This window comes from Saccostrea echinata, unplaced genomic scaffold (genome assembly GCF_033153115.1).
Source record: "Saccostrea echinata isolate AGI-Se365-2 ecotype Australia unplaced genomic scaffold, CSIRO_AGI_Sech_v1 ptg000001l, whole genome shotgun sequence".
Classification (NCBI taxonomy): Eukaryota; Metazoa; Mollusca; class Bivalvia; order Ostreida; family Ostreidae; genus Saccostrea; species Saccostrea echinata.
The window spans coordinates 44799535-44819343 of NW_026889750.1; the positions used below are offsets into that span (position 1 = coordinate 44799535).

The window sequence follows — 19809 nt, forward strand, 5'->3', positions numbered from 1 at the left end:
CACACAAAATACCGTACTTCTTGTACTTGCATTCCTTGATAGAATTTTGTCAGAAATGGTTAAAAGAAAACAAAATATAATTTTCTTTTCTTTTCTTTTTTTTTTTTTGTGCGTGAAAAACAACTCAGCATTATCAAACAATCTTCTTTCACACAGATTACTTCTTCGAATTAATTTATCAAACATTTGTCAGCAAAAAATTCTACTTTAGATATTTTGGTACTTTTTAATTTGTTTTCAAGAGATTGATCATACGACTGATAAACGCAAAAGGAACTACAGATTTTAAGATTTATTCAAATCACAGACAACAGAAATAATTAACATAAACTGAAATTATGCTCAAGTCCCGACAAACTGAAGAACAATCAACTGAAAATTGGTTTTAATCTCATTTTGGAATCTTTCTCATAGAGAACTGTCTTGATACAATTACTATTATTACAATGAAATTATTTTACTTTCATCGCTTGATATTTCAATTAAATATTGTATACATTTGAATATGAGGTTAAAGAAGTGTATATTTTAAAATACAATAAAATCTGGTTAAACAAATTGATGAATGTTCTTTATAAATGACTGAAAGTAAATTGCAACAAAAAATTTCTCTACCAAAAACATTAAAATCTTATTTTTGATTAATCTATAATCTCAAATTCAAGTGACTTGCATGCTTTTGGAGACTAGTTAAAATATAAATACAACCTTCACACCACTTACTATCCATGTGTTATCTGTTGTATTTGATAACAAAACATTATAAGAAATGGTGATCATAATTTATCCAATGACAATATGATGGAATGTTTCTTCTATATAGAACCACTTTCTCATATTCTTTGAAGACACCTTTCTGCAGGTTACAAAAATTTTGTGGAAAAATTCATGTAAAATATCAAACTTTTCTTTACAAAAATCTTTAAAAATATCAAAAATTAAAACAAATAATCCATAATAGGCAAGTTCACTATTCTACTTATTGCACATGACTGAACAGACCTTAAATTCTTTAATGCTGTTTCATAAATGACTGTTATCGATTCCAAATTGCTACTGCACGTAAGCATAAATTCTTTCTTTAAGAAGGTATAGAAACCTGCGTCTTCATTTTGCAACAGAAGTCTTCAAATAATTTTAATACATGTATCTTGCTTTGGTGTTAAGTTAAAAGCTAAGCAAAATATTAACATGTTCATTGTAGTAAAATAATGCTGAAACAAAATATATTTTCATCATAGGAATATAGTCAAAATGTCAAGTCAATCATTATTAGTATTAGTTTTATATCAACCTGAATTTACCTAATAAGAGGATATTTCCTTTGTTATCATAAAACTGAACATACATGCAATATCATCTAATTCAAAAGGCAAAAAAAACATAATTCTACCTGGGGAGAATTCATTTATCAAATACAAGTGTATACTCCAATTATTTCTACAATATGTAATACTGAAAATATTTTTCACTTTATATAGTGAAATAAACCAAATATTACTCTACATACATGCAAATTATGTATAAGTACACCTTCTAATTGAAGCAAAACCTGATAAAGAGGCCAGAACAATGGAACTAAGAAACTCATATGGCTTCGTTTTGTTTTCTTAAAGGGATGGGATGGGAGTGTAATTTCCATTTTATTAATTGTGTTCATCCACTGCTTGCAAAGTAATTCTCTAGTGGAGTATCTCTCCCAAATTCACTACTGACTATCTTTTTGGATTTTCAAAATTTGTCAAATTTGGGGTCAAGCACTGTAGAATACTGAACTAACAATTCAGTATCTGTTTTCCTTACCAGATTCCTGTTAAAGCACTAAAGCAATACAATACAATATCAAATCTACCGTATTTGGCTGAATATAATACGCATTGGTGTAAAATACGCACCCCCCTTTTTTGGCTTGAAAATTTGGGGAAAAAACACAGTTCGGTTGTATTATACGCTGTCAAAAAATTGACCAAGCAGTAATGTTGTCTTTTTTACATCGCGGTAATTTTAATTTAAAATCTTTTGTGGAAATAATGTATTGAAAATTTAAGCACGGTAACTTTTCATATGCGGACTTTGTTTTTTGAGCTTACCGTACTCTGCTTTTAAGCATGGCGGTATTATTCATAGAAATAATTAAATTTTGCATTATAAATAATTTTTTAAGCTGACGGCAATGTTGTCTAAAAATCACAGTATAATTTTATTAATTTTAACGAAATACAAAATGTCATCCCCATTAAATTTATATCAGGCTAAATATATAAATCTTGCACTTAAACGTTGCTGTTTAAATCTTCGCGTGGTAATGATTTTATTGAAGAAAGAACGCAATATTATTGCATTTTATTTTATTTTTAGCTGACGGCAATCGTGGCATTACACGTTGTCTTTATCCTTGCAGAAATAATTTTATTTCAACAAAGCACGAAATACTGTAGAATTTTAGTTTGAACAGATTGACACAGTATAAATCATGTCTTTATACATCGAGGTAATCTTCACAGATATCTTATTTTCTACAGAGCACGAGTTATTATAACACTTAAGTTTTAACAGACTTCATATTTCCTTTTTAAAATCTTAATTAATTTAATAAGAGGTCGATGAATATAAGATAATTAAAGTAAAATTACATTTAACAAGCGTTTAAATGTTTGTGTCGTAATCAACACAAGTTCATTCGAAAGATAATGTACGAAGGCTAAAAATCGACCCCCGAAATTTAACAAAGAAAACGATCAAAGCCATTAATAAGGGCAGTAAATAATCAGTGCTCTAACTGTAAAAACAATGCTTAGGAGTTGGTAGACAGTTTATTTGCCTGGAGGGGTGTTGAGATCAAGTGACAAGCGCACGTGTTCCATGGTGTTCACGACATTGGCTTCGATTGCATTCATGGCATTCGGGACATATAGTATACAGTGGTATAGTGAGGTGTTCATGTTGAAATGAATTTTCACCGCGTTATTTAAAACCCCAAATAAATGTTGATTTATTGTATTTCATTATAAAATTGCTCAATTATTTTTTTTTCTGATTAGGTACATGTGTACTATGATTACGCAAGCACGTGGCAAAGGAATGCGTGAACATCTATAAATAACATCGTCAATGGCGGCCTACATGGAGACGATGAATATGCACCTCAAATTAATTGTAACTTGTTTTTAATATCATTTAACAACAGATTATCATTATCAATAGATTATAAATATAACATTTTCAACAAGCCTACGTTCCGACAATAATTTTCCCAAGTTTTAAATACAGCGATAAACAACAAGAAATTGCCCATGTCTCTAGGTAATACTACGATATATCCGTATGATAACCGTGTTTCACCTGAAAGAAAAAACTATCAAAATCATATTGTGGTGTAAAATACGCACGCCTTTCTCACAAAAACATTTTCAAGGAAAAAAGTGTGTATTATATTCAGCCAAATACGGTAAACAGATTTTTATCAAACGTACGAACCTAAGCAACCTTATAAAAATATTCAGTATTGTTAACCTTCAAATCAGTAAGAATAAAAACAGCAAATAATAGAAAATTAGTAAATCTGATTCTGGGAACTATAAACAATGCAAAATTACATCATAACTTACAAAAAAGTACATATATTTTCCACTTTTGTGAAACAAATCTATTCACAAATACTATTAAATCTAAAATAATGAAATATTGACACCGAGGAAAGTTTTTTTTTGTAGAATTAAAGCTAGGTTTGTCTCAAGATGACTTAAGATGTCCATTGTTTGGGTTGGGTTGGAAGTCCTGATGGTTGATGACACCGTTCTTCCCGCTGAGATTGTCAATTGGTGGAGGCTCCAGGGCCCAGTCAATGTTAAATACCAACTCTTCCTCCACTTTCAATGAAGACTTGAGAAGTTTGTTTGAGAGCCATGTGTAAAACTTGCCCAAAGTTGGTATGAGAAGTCCCTGATGCGTCATTGCACAGATTCGATAGTATGGCCCATAAAATGGATCTGATACTGCTGGACAAAGCATGTTATTCAGGTTCACCTTTGATACCTGAAAAATTTATTCTAGAATTTAAAAACATAGGTAATCAAAGATTACGAAGCTCACCTCGACGAAGGTTATCTATAAGTAAGGCAAATCTCACATCATATTTTTTCTAGTTAGTGTACATCCCAAGATCAATATCTATACAAGTTTGGTTTAAGAAGGACTTATAATTACTTGGAAATAGACCTGCTCAAAAAACTTTAACCTGGTCACTCATCTGGAAAATCTAGGTCAGATTCAGCATCCGAAGCAAGTGTGTAGTGTTCATCCCTAGATGCATCATCCATGCAAGTTTGGTCCAGGTAGGGCGTATAGTTACTTGGGAATGGACCTGCTCCAAAAACTTTAACCTGGTCACTCATCTGGAAAATCTAGGTCAGATCCAGCATCCGAAGCAAGTGTGGTAGTGTCCATCCCTATATGCATCATCCATGCAAGTTTGGTTCAGGTAGGGCTTATAGTTACTTGGGAAAGGATCTGCTCCAAAAACTTTAACCTGGTCACTCATCTGGAAAATCTAGGTCAGATCCAGCATCCGAAGCAATTGTGGTAGTGTCCATCCCTAGATGCATCATCCATGCAAGTTTGGTTCAGGTAGGGCCTATAGTTACTTAGGAATGGACCTGCTCCAAAAACTTTAACCTGGTCACTCATCTGGAAAATCTAGGTTAGATTCAGCATCTGAAGCAAGTGTGGTAGTGTCCATCCCTAGATGCATCATCCATGCAAGTTTGGTTCAGGTAGGGCTTATAGTTACTTGGGAATGGACCTGCTCCAAAAACTTTAACCTGGTCACTCATCTGGAAAAATCTAGGTCAGATCCAGCATCCGAAGCAAGTGTGGTAGTGTCCATCCCTATATGCATCATCCATGCAAGTTTGGTTCAGGTAGGGCGTATAGTTACTTGGGAATGGATCTGCTCCAAAAACTTTAACCTGGTCACTCATCTGGAAAATCTAGGTCAGATTCAGCATCCGAAGCAAGTGTGGTAGTGTCCATCCCTAGATGCATCATCCATGCAAGTTTGGTCCAGGTAGGGCTTATAGTTACTTGGGAATGGATCTGCTCCAAAAACTTTAACCTGGTCACTCATCTGGAAAATCTAGGTCAGATTCAGCATACGAGCAAGTGTGTAGTGTTCATCCCTAGATGCATCATCCATGCAAGTTTGGTCCAGGTAGGGCGTATAGTTACTTGGGAATGGATCTGCTCCAAAAACTTTAACCTGGTCACTCATCTGGAAAATCTAGGTCAGATCCAGCATCCGAAGCAAGTGTGGTAGTGTCCATCCCTAGATGCATCATCCATACAAGTTTGTTTCAGGTGGGGCGTATAGTTACTTGGGAATGGACCTGCTCCAAAAACTTTAACCTGGTCACTCATCTGGAAAATCTAGGTCAGATCCAGCATCCGAAGCAAGTGTGGCAGTGTCCATTCTAGATGCATCATCCATGCAAGTTTGGTCCAGGTAGGGCTTATAGTAACTTGGGAATGGGACTTGCTCCTAAAACTTTAACCGGGACGCCGACGCTAACGCCGACGCCGACGCCAACGCCGGGGGTATAGCATAAGCTCATCTCGACTTCGTCGAGGTGAGCTAAAAAATTAAATATCAGATTGGAAAATGCTTTATAAGGCTATCATATTAGTTTTCAGGTTTTGTCTTCTTAAACCTAAAAGTCCTTTAAAATATTAATTCAAATTTCTCTTAACAAAGTTTTCTTTTTAAAAAGTCATCTGTTAGATTTCAATATTTTTTCATTTATAGCCAATATAGTCCAGTCAATTTAGTCCTAAAACACCCTAACCTTAAACAAATTGCAACAGAAATTATTACAGTAGAATTTTGTTATTTATAATGTGCCTTTTGATATATCAAAACTCTAGAAAAATATATTTGTCCAAACATCACTTTTTTCAGTTTTCAAAAAACCCGATTTTTGTTCAAAAATGCCGATAAATCACTGTTTAAAAAGACACTCTATATATGCATAAAAATAGTTTTGCCATCTATATGATCTTGAATTTTCTTGATACGTCATGCAGAAATGAATCCTGCACACTGAAACTGGTAATTATTTCATTAATTGTTATGAATTCCTGTTTCCATGGCAACGGACATAATTGAAAAATAAAACTATTCCAATTCCTCAGTATGGCTTTGTGTAGGGATAAAGAATATGTAGCCATAGTAGGAATGACAAGTTTTATTAGTTAAAATAATTTTTTTAAAAATTATATATAGGGGACAATTAAGCACTCATCCCAGGAATTTTTATCAGGGGTGGGGGGTGGAGGGGGAGGGTTCATATTAAATATCACAGATGTCAAGTCTCGGAAGTTTTCTGACAAGCAAATATAAATAAATAAATAAACAAATAAGTAAAAGGAAATGAAAATAAATAAAATTAATTGCCTCAAACTTAAAAACCTTTTCAGAGGAGAAGGGAGGGAGGGGGGTCTCTTTTCATAATGCACACGACTTCTTGCCTTTTAAATAAGTGTCCCGGGGAATGGGTTCATAATGCACATGACTTGTTGCCATTTTAATAAGTGTCCTGGGGAAATGGGTTCATAGACATGTTTTTGTTACTTTTACATATAACCTTTTAACTCTTGAAAATCTCAGGGGGAGGGGGTCAGTCCCCCCCTTCCCGACAAATCTCCCTTTAAAGCAATGCATGCTTAGGACATTCATCTGAAATACGTCATATCTATGGATACGTATCACTTGAACGAAATCTTAAAAGTCAGTTTTCCCCATTGCTTTTATCTGAAAGGTTAATTAAAAGATATAATAAAAAGTAATATCGTAAAAATCCATTGAAGGTGCCACAGAATATCTAAAAAATAAATGAATGATAATCTTGAAACTGGAACTGGTTCTTCACCTAAATGTCAACCTCAATAGTATATATTCAAATTGCTTCTTTTTGTATTCAATATAATGTTCATTGATAGTTTTTATATCTCCTTTGGATTTATTTTGTAATTTGTGTGTGTGTTTCGGGGGGGAGGGGGGGGGTATCACATCATTTAAGCTCTCGGCACTTTGAAGTAAACGTTGCAGGTCTTTAGGATGAGACTTTAAAAACCCCATTAAAGGCCCCATATCATGGTACATGTAGGCGTTGCATGATAAAGAACCCTCACTGCTCAATAGCCCTAAGCGCCGTGTAAAGGTCTAAATTTCAAGCACTTTGCCGATATAATTATGGTGACGTTTCTATATAAGTGAAAAGTTCTTGAACCGGGCGTAAAACAACATACAATCAACCAATCTTCACAAGCGCTGCTTATAGAGGCTTAGATCTAGAGTCATTTTTATGACAATTAAATTACCTATCTGATCATTTTCTATGCTCTTTTAAGTGATAAATTTCATTTTTCGTGATAGGAAAATAGTATTTTTACAAAACTTTTCTTATATATGCAGGTGTATTTGGGATGCTACTTGGAAAATAAGTCGATAATGTTGTGTAGTTTTTAAAAAGCTGAAATGCACAAATCTATTACATAATAGGATGTGTTTAAAAAAATACAAATAATCCACAACGCCGCTTATTTCAAAGACTTCCTGTAAATTTAGATCCCGGCCCTCGTGTGACCCTACTTGGCTCCGGGGTTATGTTAAATAGAAACTAGAAGCGAAATCTGAATCAAAGTGACACAAATATAATATTTAAGAAATATGTTTACAAATTACAATAAAATATACTATACATAATAAGCATAATTATAGTGATTATGCACACCCCCCCCCCCCCCAAAATATGAATAAGGCCATCATTAAAGTATTGTTTGTTTGCCCTCTCCTGATTCAGGGTAAAATTATTAAATCGGCAGGTAGGTAAGAAAATCTTTTTTTTCTAGACAATTTCAACATATTTGCTGACAGGATAAGAGGAATAAAAAGAAAAAAAATATGATGTCCTGGAATGTAAAAACAAAAAAGTTTTGAGTCGGGCCATTTTTAGTCAGTCAGTCGGGAGAGGGCAACCAAAAAATTTTTCCAAGATGGCCTAATCTATTTTTTTTGGAAATAGCAAAGTAGATCTCACTAATATAATCAATATTCTAAAGAAAAAAAAATCTTTAAACAAGGTCATACACCAAAATATAACTTTTACAACTGTAGGTAATAAAATATTTTTATGTTGCAAAAATACCACTAACAACTTTCCATAGAATATTTCCCCTAACGTTTCCAATATCTAATAAAAGAGAAGTAAACACTAATTTATACATGTTATATATGTGCACGAGTTATTATTAATTGGAAGATTGAATTTTTACAGAAATACATGATTAATATATAATTTCTTGTGATTCATAGACCTAATATTTGAAAGAAAGGTTCCTACATGCTTAAAAATTGTGATGCAGATAATGTAGTATATACTAAGGTTTCAACAATATATCGTTAAGTTTAGACATATATAAGATTCTCAGATCTTATATCTCCAGTGCATTGGTGAAATTTAAACCAAAGCATGTATACAAAATGAATTATAAATTTTATTATGCTTCTTTAAGAAGAAAAGTGATTTGTTTACAGTGGTTAAAATTGTCTCCCTTGGTGCATATGGTAGCACATTTCTGCAATACATATTTTATCAGACCAGTAAATATTTATTTCTGAAAAACACATCTTTCGCCTTTATATATTTTTCTAGAGTTTTTATATGTTGATTATAATACAATTTACTAATTATAAATAAAGAAAAAAATTCTGTTGCAATTTGTTTAAGGTTTATGACAATTTGACTGGACTAATATAAAAACAAGATGTGTTTGTGAAACACTGATGCCCCCGTATGGCAACTTATAGGAGAGGTTAAACTTTCTCAAATGCAAATCAAATATGTTGGTACCCAAAGTAAGGTCTTGTCTCGAGGAATATACCTGTGAAATATGAGAGCCCTAGTAGCAACCACTGAATAGATATGGAAAAGGTTCAAGTTTTTCAAAAGTAAGTCAAATATCAAGGTCAAGGTCAAATGGTAAAAAATAATGGTGCCTAATGAAAGGCCTTCTCACAAGAAATATACTGGTGAAATATGAAAGCTGAAGCACCAATTGTTCAAAAGTTATGACCAAGGTTTAAGTTTTCCAAAAGTAGGTCAAACTCCAAGGTCAAGGTCAAAGGGTCAAAGTTGTTGGTATCCAAAGGAAGTTCTTGTCACAAGGATTACATATGTGAAGTATGAAAGCCCTAGCTCCAACGGTTCATAAGTTATGGCCAAGGTTAAAGTTTTTCAAAAGTAGGTCAAACTCCAAGGTCAAGGTCAAAGGGTCAAAGTTGTTGGTATCTAAAGAAAGGTCTTGTCACAAGAATTACACATGAAAGCCTTAGCACCAACCTTTTAAAAGTTATGGCCAATGTTAAAGTTTTTCAAAAGTAGGTCAAATTCCAAGGTCAAGGTCAAAGGGTCAAAGATGTTGGTATCTAAAGGAAGGTCTTGTCACAAGAATTACACATGTGAAGTATGAAAGCCCTAGCTCCAACTGTTCACAAGTTATGGCCAAGGTTAAAATTGGGTAAAATTTTGTAAATCTAGGTCAAACTCCAAGGTCAAAGTCAAAAGGTCAAATATGGTGGTGCCCAAAGAAAGGTCCTGTCACAAGGAATACACATGTGAAATATGAAAACCATAGCTCCAGCCAATCAAAAGTTATGGGCAATGTTAAAGTTTTTGCGGACAAACAGACAAACGGACGGACAGGGCAAAAACTATATACCCCCGAATCTTCGATACGGGGGCATAAAAATAATAGATTTAGGTTTCTCTATAAAAATAATTTCTAACAAACCTTCACAGTTTTAGAAGCCAAAATTATTTGAAAAAAAAAATTGATATTCCAATACAGGAGATTTTGGAGCAAACAAGATAAAAGGGAGACATAAATTATAGTAAGAACAAAAGTATGAATAAATTACATACATATGCCAGGTACTGCACTGGTACAAAGTATATAATGTACAGGACTCCCATAGACACCAAAGCCCAGCTAAAGTCTAAGACAGGCTCAGCAGTGTACGAACCTAAATCAAAATCAAACAATCAGTTTATAATAAAAGTTTAACATTACAATATTATACATGGTAAAAGTTAATAACATAATTATCATGTACCTCCAATTTTGAGTAAGTAGAATGGAATGACTAGCATCAGCAAATGTTGTATATAATATACTTCTGTCTCAAACGGCAACTGTAAATATAATAATGATTGGTAGATATTTACTGTGTAGAAAAGAAGACAGAAATGAACAATCTGGTCTGTTTCCATGACTGTAAAATAATTCAAATTCTTCTCTATACTTTCATGCTGTAAATTTTAATTAAGTAGTAAAGAATGATAATCTGTGAATTCTTTTTTTTTAAGTTTGACAATGGATTTAGCATAGTTAACATGTACATGTAGTCTTGTATTCTTCAGAGCAGATTTTCCAAGCCATCAACTACACTGGTGTAACTAAACTATACAGAAAAGATTGAAGAAAACCTTACCAATCGAGTATTTATTACAGGAAAAAGTATAGCAATAGGTGCCCCTGTTAACATGTGTAGATGAAGTCGGAACACCGATGTTGTTACTCTTCCAGGTGGTGCTGCCAGACAGAAAATCTGAAAAAACATACAAGCATTAAGAATAAGAAGTTTTGAACCACTTAACAATAAATTAGAAATGCACAGATTTCTAAAAGCAATGGTGACTTTATTTTCTCACCTGCATCATTGTTGCCACATGACATGGATTAAGTATATAAATCATCTGCTTTGTAGCTAATTTAAAGCCCAGCTCAATACCAAATATCAAGCAATGCACCACCAGAAGAATTCGTTTTCCCACAGGGTCTGGTTTGATGACAGGGTTTTTGGGAAGAGTTATGCGTGTGATGGCCCCATACAGAATTAGCCCTGCTGCAGTACAGCTGATCACCGTCTCTACAATTCTCTGTTTAACACTGATAAAGTCCCTACATTCGAGGCCTCCATTTCCGGCCAGGTCAAAGTTCACACCACTGTATGCCCAGGCAAACAGACCAGTTATGTTTTCTGATCTCTCCATAGCTTTCCTAACACTAGATGTCATAGACAATCTACTGCAAAGAACAGTACATATATATTTTATTTTTTACTTTAAAGAAATACATGAAAAAAAGTACACTGTTAACAAATTTAAATGTCAGAGACAAAATAATATTAATCAGATATTCTCCTACGAAAAAAGAATACTACATGTACTAGCTAAGGCTTCAGAATCAGTGTCTAAAATTTTATTACATTTTCAACAGTGAAATACTTATTTATTTTTTGAATAAAAGTGAAATTCTGTCACAGTGTGAAAGGATGACAAAGTGGTATTTTGTCACTGTGTACCAGAATATCAGAAACACAGCAAAAATCTTGATTTTCCTTCTCTTCATGAAGAATGTTGTTAAAAATATACTCCCTGGCTGGTTGTAAGATGGAGTAAAAAGGGTAAATAAACCATCCTGACAGAACTAAAACTGCTAAAGTTTCTCCAAATATAATTGAAATCCATGTTTACAATGTATTTGATCTCACAATCACTAAGCTATGATGTCTCAACAACTCAAACATCACAACCTATGCCAATGTATTAAGAAAAGACAGAGGCAAAGGGGAAATGAAAGAAAATGTAATAAACAGAAAATTCAATGTTTTGTTGTTAGATATAGAATTTATTTCACTCGTGAGTCAGGATTTTTTTTTATATTTTCACTTGTGCTTTGCACTCATGAAAATATCAAAAAGTCATGTCCCACTCATGAAATAATTTCATATCCAACTACAAAACATTGGATATCTTCTATATATCTAACCACAAAACATGGAAGATTCTTTTTATCACATTTTAGACATAGATTTTGTTTTATATGGCTTTATATATGTAAATCCACAATATTTGACTTAATCAAATTCAAGCAAAATCCATTGTGACATCACAAAGGTGGATATGAAAACGATATCCTATGAGCTATATCCACTGTATGAAGGACTAAACATGTGATAAATATCATATAATCTATATATATTTTCAAATAAATTTCTGTTTAGTTTGAAAATGGCATCTGGATACATTTTATTTAAAATTTATAATGATTTAACATTAACATCACTCGCAAAATGACTTCTTATATTGACTAATGTCATTCAGTCTCTAAAATTTGCATGAGAGATGCCTATGATATTTGTAATCCTGAGTAATGGCTGGGAGTTAATAATGCTGCGAGTTTTCATTTCATGGAATTGGTGTACAGGGATTTCCAATGAGACAGTGATTACCCAGATACACTTTTGAGAAAATAGGATGACAGAACCAGATAGGTTTTACTGAGAAGGTCCTTGATTATTTCCTCATAAATTTTTGTTTTCATAAGGAAACATCAACACAGACCCTTCACATAATTCTATATAAACATAAAAATTATAACTGTATGCTACGCCTTCCACATTCAAAAAATCTTTAATCTAACTGCTGACAGAAATGCACAACTCTTACCCAGTTTCATAGCTTCCCAGGTCCTCATGTCATGTATCAGTTGTGCTCACAAACATGCAAGTGTTCACCTGTAAGGAAATTGATCCAGATGTTTAATATGCACCTAGTGACTTCTAAAAATATCATGTTACTCAAGCAAGAAATCACAGTCAAAATGTAAATATTACGGGACAAATCACCAGTATAACATGGTATAACATGTAACTGAAAGATTACCGCCTACAGTAAAACTCATTTAGTACGAACACGGATATTGCCAATTCACTGATATAGCGAAGTTTTCTTGGATCCCCAGCTATATAAATTTAATGAATTCCTTATATGGATATAATGAATTACGGATATAGCAAAGTAATTTCACAGGTCCCAGTGACTTTGTTATAACTAAGTTTTACTGTAAATGCTAACAAAATACATTTCACATGATCTCCTCTGATTTGAGCATTTTCTTTTGAGTCATTGCAATACATTTAATATGTTCTTCATATTTTTTAAATAAACTTTTTAAGATGAAATATTGCACTTACTATATTTTTAAAATATACTAGTAAGCATTTTTTGGGGGGGGAAGGGGGGGGGGGGGGAGGTGTCCTAGGTGAAATATTTATTGCACACTGTTGTGCAGGCAAATTTCATAAAATGGTTAATTTGTTCTTTTTCCTTTTTTGGAAAATAATCTTATTAAAAGAATGTTAATAATAAAATGACAATGAACAGCTTTGAAAAAATAATACACTGTGTCCAGCAGATTCTCTGAATATATTATACATTTATTGCATGATCGTGAGGGAAATATGAAAATTTATTCCGCCAAGAAAAGTCATATTACCCAAGGGCTTCGCCCGAGGGGAATATGATATTTCTTGGCGGAATAAATCTTCATGTTTCCCGAACATCCATGCAATAAATTGTTTATTATACCGAAACAAGCAAATACTTTAAAAATAAACATAAACTTTCAAATTCGGCCCTGCTCTTAAATTCACTTTCAATTTTAATGTAGTGTTACTGATTCAGAAACAATTTACAGAATTTGCGACGTGAATCAGACTATTGTGACGTCTTACTTACTTTGGGGAGTTTTCGTTCAACGAATGATAACTATTGCGGGAAAATGCACAAGGTGTCCGAAGAGGTTAATAGGATGAAAAGCATGACGACAGGGAAATATGAAGTTTTATGGCCCTGTCACATTATAATCTAGAACCAATCAGATTACGCGTTGTACAGAATAATTATAATAAGGTATAATAAAATTAATTCTTATATTACATTTTAAAAAAAAAACTCACCTCCAAATCAGAAGCATATGAAACTCAACCAATAAAAAGAAAAGCCTTCAAGATCTTTCATCAAAACAAACTCTTTTTTCATAATAGCGTTAAGCTGTTTATTGATTCAGGCCAGCTATCATTAAACATTAATGAGAGCTCACCATCTCTATTAATTATATCTATACCATAAAATTTGCACCTCTTACAACAGTGACTAGGATTATAAAATATTCAAATATACATCAACATATAATTTACTGCATAATGAAACATCAGCAAACTCTCTGCTTAGGAAAAAGACAAAGCAATCATGTTTTATAATGCTTATTCTGCTTTAACCTCCCCCCCCCCCCAAAAAGAAAACAATTTCAAATACCGGGTATAATTTTATATAATATTAGCAATATCTGTGTAAATTAACAGCAAATAATTCCAGAAGAGGAGATTACTTATTATCTAACATTAGTAAACTACAAAAAAAAAAATAAGACAGATACTAGCTAGAGTATACCTAGAGGAACACCGCGTTCATCCTATATCAAACTCTCCAATCAATACAGAAAGCCAATCACACCAGATCAGCCTCACATGTGGTCAGAGGTCAATTATAGGTTTTATATAACAAGGAACACTAAATAACCATATTCCTCATTTTATTCCTACTTATACCTACTGTAAAAAACCCCCAGAGCTATACAGTGCTCGAATACAGTGTTAAAAGATTGATCCTCCTCAATAGAAAACATCTGTAGTATAGATTCTTTGTGACCTTTGACCTGTGAAAACATGAGCCCCCATCTGTTATACATTACAAGGTCTATGACGAACTCTGGTCCAGTTTTATCAATACTTAATCCATGGCATCCATCTTTTATTGATTAGTATTGTGTAAAAATCTCCCGTTATATGATATCAGCCAATAAAACTTCAGGGATTCTGCACTCAACAATGAAGTATCTACTGTTTTAATAGGGATCAGGTTTAAAAATTGATATAAATCATTTCCATACTCTAGGCAGTAATGTTCATTTGTACTTGTACTATATGAATACATTATGTACAGTTCTTATTATGCTGATGGCCCATGAAAAAAAAACCCATTATAATTTGTGACTTAAGGATCAGTCAACATTGTAAATTAAAATACTATGGTGAATAACAATGTTAATTAACTCTATACATGTACATACTGTATTTTCATGTTTGGACACATTAAAAGTTCATGATCCCTGGAAGTCATTTCCACCTCTTGAAATGGGAAAGTTTTGCTTTTCAAATTTACTGCAGAATAATGAATTTAGTTCGATCAGTATCTTAAAGGATTTTCTGAAGTGAATGAAATTTATAACTACGGTATAGGGACTTGAGTTTTAGAATATATTATATAGATTATATGATTTTCCAAACAGACTACCATCTTAGCCTTTGCAAACTTTCAATCTATGAACAATTTTAGGAGGGAGAGAGAGATTGAAACCTTTCAATCCTTCCTAAAATTGTGTGACAGACCTAAATCCACAAGGACTTGAATTTTGATTGTTTATAAAAGCCTTACAAAGTAGATGTACCCAACACTTTTCAGACACAATAAATTGCTCTTTTGGGAAAATCATCAATTTTCTTGGAAGAAGCTAACTTTATTCCAAGAATAAGAGGTTGTTTCATTTATGGAACAAATAAACACCTAATTTTATAAGGAAACTTTAATTATGTAGCCATTATACCCTTTTGAATCATTTGTCCATTGATGAGTAAGAATACTGGTAGACATATAATTTCATTATACGTGCACTTATGCTATTAAATGATTCATGACCATGAAAACCAGCAGAAGTCAGTAATACAAAGACTAATTTGCACTTGTTTCAAAATCTATTTTATCTCATTACACCCACCATCACACCTTACTTATTAATTCTGATTAAGCGTGCTTTATATTTTCTAATGAGCCCTTACTACTTAACACCCAAACAAATTCAATAGTAGATGCTTTGTAATATTTAAGGAAAGATTTAAGTTTTCTATGAGTTATTGGTGTGTATATCACATAGACTTATACATAGGCATATTTCATGATGTGCACTAGTGTTTCATGAAAAATATGCCTATATGAAGACATTCCTTTAATATATTTACATTTTACATGTTTAAAAGCACCAAAAATATACTCAATGTTTGCCTTATTTCGCTATATTTTATTAACGTCTCTGTATCGATCCCATTGTGACATCACTTTAATGAAAGATTCTCCATGAATATTTCTATGCATGAGCAATCAATACAAAAAATGGCATTCAAAGCAATATCATAGTTGGTTACGTAAGAAAACACAGCAAATTGTATATGTATCTGTCTCACTTGTAATTAAGACCATCAAACTCCAAAAACAAAACATAGTAAGCATGTTAGGCTCAAGAGCCACAATTATTCAAATGAGTTCAGTTGAAATTGCTCCAGTGGTTCTGGAAAAGAAATTGAAAATGTGAGCAGTTTACAAATAACGGACGACAGATGCCAGATGCCCGTCAATGAGAAAAACTCATTTTAGCCCTTGGCTCAGGTGAGCTAAATATATTAATTCAATCTGCTTCCACATTTAAAAAGTTCACTTCAGCGCATTAAAATAAATCTAAAGCCAAAAGCAAAATGTACATGGAGAATAGATAATTTAAATGCATAGTTTAAAAACAAAAATACTTATAAAATACCTCTGTCTGAGTGAATGAGAAAGTCCCACAAGGAAATTTAAAATCCACAAGGCAATAACATTTAATTTCTTAATGCAAACATGATTTAAAGGAAGTTGCAAAATAGTTTCAATGTCAATATTTTTACTGAAAATGAATTTTAGATATAATTCCTTACACTTTGTATGCATTCTCACATGAAATAGTCAGATGAACATTTCCAATTCAAAAGAAGACAATGATGTGTTTCCCCAACTTCCCCTTAATGATTACATGTTGTTGAAAATGTCTGTCTCTACTTCCCTGATCTATATCATCATCTGTTCACTATATTTTTCTAGTCTCATCATGCTGAATCTGTTACAAAACCTTGACCAATATGACCAAGACCCAAAAAACACTGTTAAAGTTTTTACTATACTAATACATCAATCATAAAACCAAAATTCTGACAGATAAAAACTACCTCTTGATGGAACAATCTCTGTCACTTATATCCACTTATCCAGTTGTTGTCTCTTTCTAACTTCCCTTTCTCTTGGCTTACACCACTTTTATTTCAAATACCGGTAGATCCAAAATGTGTGAGTAGCATTGTAACACTGACATATCTATATACTATAAATAGATGAGCTTAATCTACAGCTGTCCTAACAACAGGATCTGCTATTGGCAGAAAATGCACATATTCCGATTACTTCCTTTTATGTTACAAGACACCCTTAAGTGTTATAGTAGGACTTGTTCAAAACGCACTGTACAATAGTTACATCCAAATATGACCTATTATAATCTAATGTAAAAGTGTACTTTGAACGCATTACTTTAAACACAATAAAAATATCTGACATGAACTTTGTTTTGTGTATCAGTGATATCTTTTGTAATTAATAAGCTAACATTAACAGAAAATGAAATTAATCCACATTAGATTCCTGTCTGACAGATTCATTTATCTTTAATCTATTATGGGTAGATAATATATATATCAAAAGCTTTATATGTAAATATACACATAATGTACACATTATGTGGCAGATTACAATTTTATTATGTACCAGCAAGTTTATAGCGGGCAAAAAGAAAAAGATGAAAAATGAAATTGCACCCTGTACTGATAACAAAATTTTCTAAAATATAATTTTCTACATTCTTCAAAAAAAAAAGTATCTGTATAATTACGGTATTACAAATTTACAATCAAACTTTTTTGTCTTGAACTCAGTAGGGATGTGAAGTAACTTCAAGATATCCAAGGATTTGGATTTAGGTAGCTAGGCTGGAATTTCCAACTCTTTCCAGTATATTGGTGGTAATGGATTTGACAATTCAATGATTAGGGTAAATGTAACAAACAGAAATCAATCAACACCCCCCCCCCCCCAAAAAAAAAAAAAACAACCTACAAATGATACAAATCTGTGAACAGGGCACAAAACACTGACCCAGGATATTCCAGAGGTGGGATTAGGTGCCTAGGAGGAGTAAGTAACTTCAATGTTATCTAGGCCTAGAGCTGTCCTGTCAGGACTGATACCCTAAAATGAACATAATCAAAAGATGCATCTCATTAAGTATCCACAAATGTGTGCCATCTGTAAGTTTGGCTTCAGCTTTGGATACAGATAAGTCAGAAGATGACCTTGATGAGTTCAAGCTCTTATCTACAGACTGACATCTGGACAGGATTCACCCTGAACTGACAAGGACTTAATTAGGTGATTCCAGATTCCAAAGTAACCCCCCACACTTACAACTTGTTGCGGGGTGTAATTATTATGAAATTCAGGTGCGTTGCATAAAATAATTTTCAATATTATAGGCCTGATCTGATAATGGAGTTCTGTCCTACTTGAAAAAAAAATCTGAAACTAAATATTTAACATTTAACCAATGCCTTCAAATATAAATATTAAAGAAATGATTATTAAAGAGATGTAGTATACTGACTCTAACTTAATCAAACGATCAGAATATTACAGTGCATGTACTTTTAGGTTTGTATGAACACCGTCGGTGACGAGTAGACACCTCAACTCTTACAGCAATATTCGATAGGGTGAGTTAACCATGCATCGGACACATACCTTGCTTCGGACAACTTTAAGCTATAAACTTTCATTGAATCCGAGTCTCCCCGTGTTTTTACTTGTTTCTGTCTTAAAGGTGAAGATTTAAACTTTTTAATGATGCCGATTTTTATTTTCGTGTTGTGATAAAAATACCACAAGAATGGCCTTTAAATTACGTCATATTTTGCATCATCAAAGGGGAGTAACCAGAATTTTACGATTTTGCAATTTTTAGAGTTGTCCTTCTTTTAAATAGACGTCAACGGAACGGGTCGGACCTAGGTAAAATTTATCAATGATTGATAATTTTACAGAAATTTTTCAAAAATTTTACTTCAATGTTTGTATAATATTTTTTAGAGTTGTTTTTAACTAGTAAGTTTATTTCACCGTACATAGGACACAAATTAACCATGCATCGGACACTTTCCGATGCATGGGTAATCACTTCCATTTTCATATGAAACCCAAATGACAGCTGTTTTTTATGGAAATAGAAAATAGAAACTCTAAATTTTCAGTGAAAATACAAATTATCGATATATGAGGACTAGAAGTGGACTCAATTTATTTCTTTAAACTCGATGATGATAACCCACGCGACAAAGGCGCGAGTTGCCATATTACTAGCATTGTAAAGCCTTTTTAAGGCGATGTGATGCAACTAAAATCTCTTCACATTTGTGGATCGAAATAGTCATTCAAATCTAATAAGAAGTTTAATTTTGAAATAAAAGATTAAAATGTTTCGATATCACTAATTTGAAAGCACCGAGATCAAGGTATGATATTTTTCTGGTTTAAATATCGTATGTCCGATGCATGGTGAATATTGTCCGATCCATGGTGAATTCTGACTTATTTCGAAAAAATCGGTTTTTAATGGTATTTTCTCAATAAATAGGGCACGATTGTGTCAAAAATTTATATTTTAACCACATACTACACGTTAAGTTCCATTTTGATAATATTCGGTCGGTAGCGATATCGCTAGAACTTGTTGAAGTTCGAGGGTGTCCGATGCATGGTGAATTCACCCTACGTGTATTCATTCTGTTTATGATTACTCTGTGCAAACAAAATCAGTGAACCATACCCTCACTTACCTACCTTATTATTTACTGTGATTTAAAGAATTCTACCGTTCAGGCAACACAGAACTCTTTTATGTGATGGCTAAAAAATGATCAAACGACCCCTGTTCCAGTGA

At 32.9% G+C, this 19809-nt stretch overlaps 1 protein-coding gene across 2 annotated transcripts; it reads right to left on the bottom strand.

Annotated features, from left to right (window-relative positions):
• Positions 1–277: 277 nt before the first annotated feature.
• On the bottom strand, positions 278–19799 carry LOC133192643 (transmembrane protein 164-like). 2 transcript variants are annotated; one of them, XM_061328652.1, is made up of 7 exons: positions 19710–19799; positions 12567–12634; positions 10767–11139; positions 10547–10663; positions 10169–10247; positions 9978–10078; positions 278–4035 (listed from the first exon to the last, which is right to left on the bottom strand). In XM_061328652.1, the coding sequence occupies exons 3-7, from the start codon at positions 11130–11132 to the stop codon at positions 3733–3735; spliced, it is 966 nt and encodes a 321-aa protein (XP_061184636.1). In that variant the 5' UTR covers positions 11133–11139; positions 12567–12634; positions 19710–19799; the 3' UTR covers positions 278–3732. The 2 variants fall into 2 exon arrangements, with proteins under 2 accessions (XP_061184636.1, XP_061184630.1); XM_061328646.1 differs by having other exon boundaries at positions 10767–11142.
• Between the last annotated feature and the right edge of the window lie 10 nt (positions 19800–19809).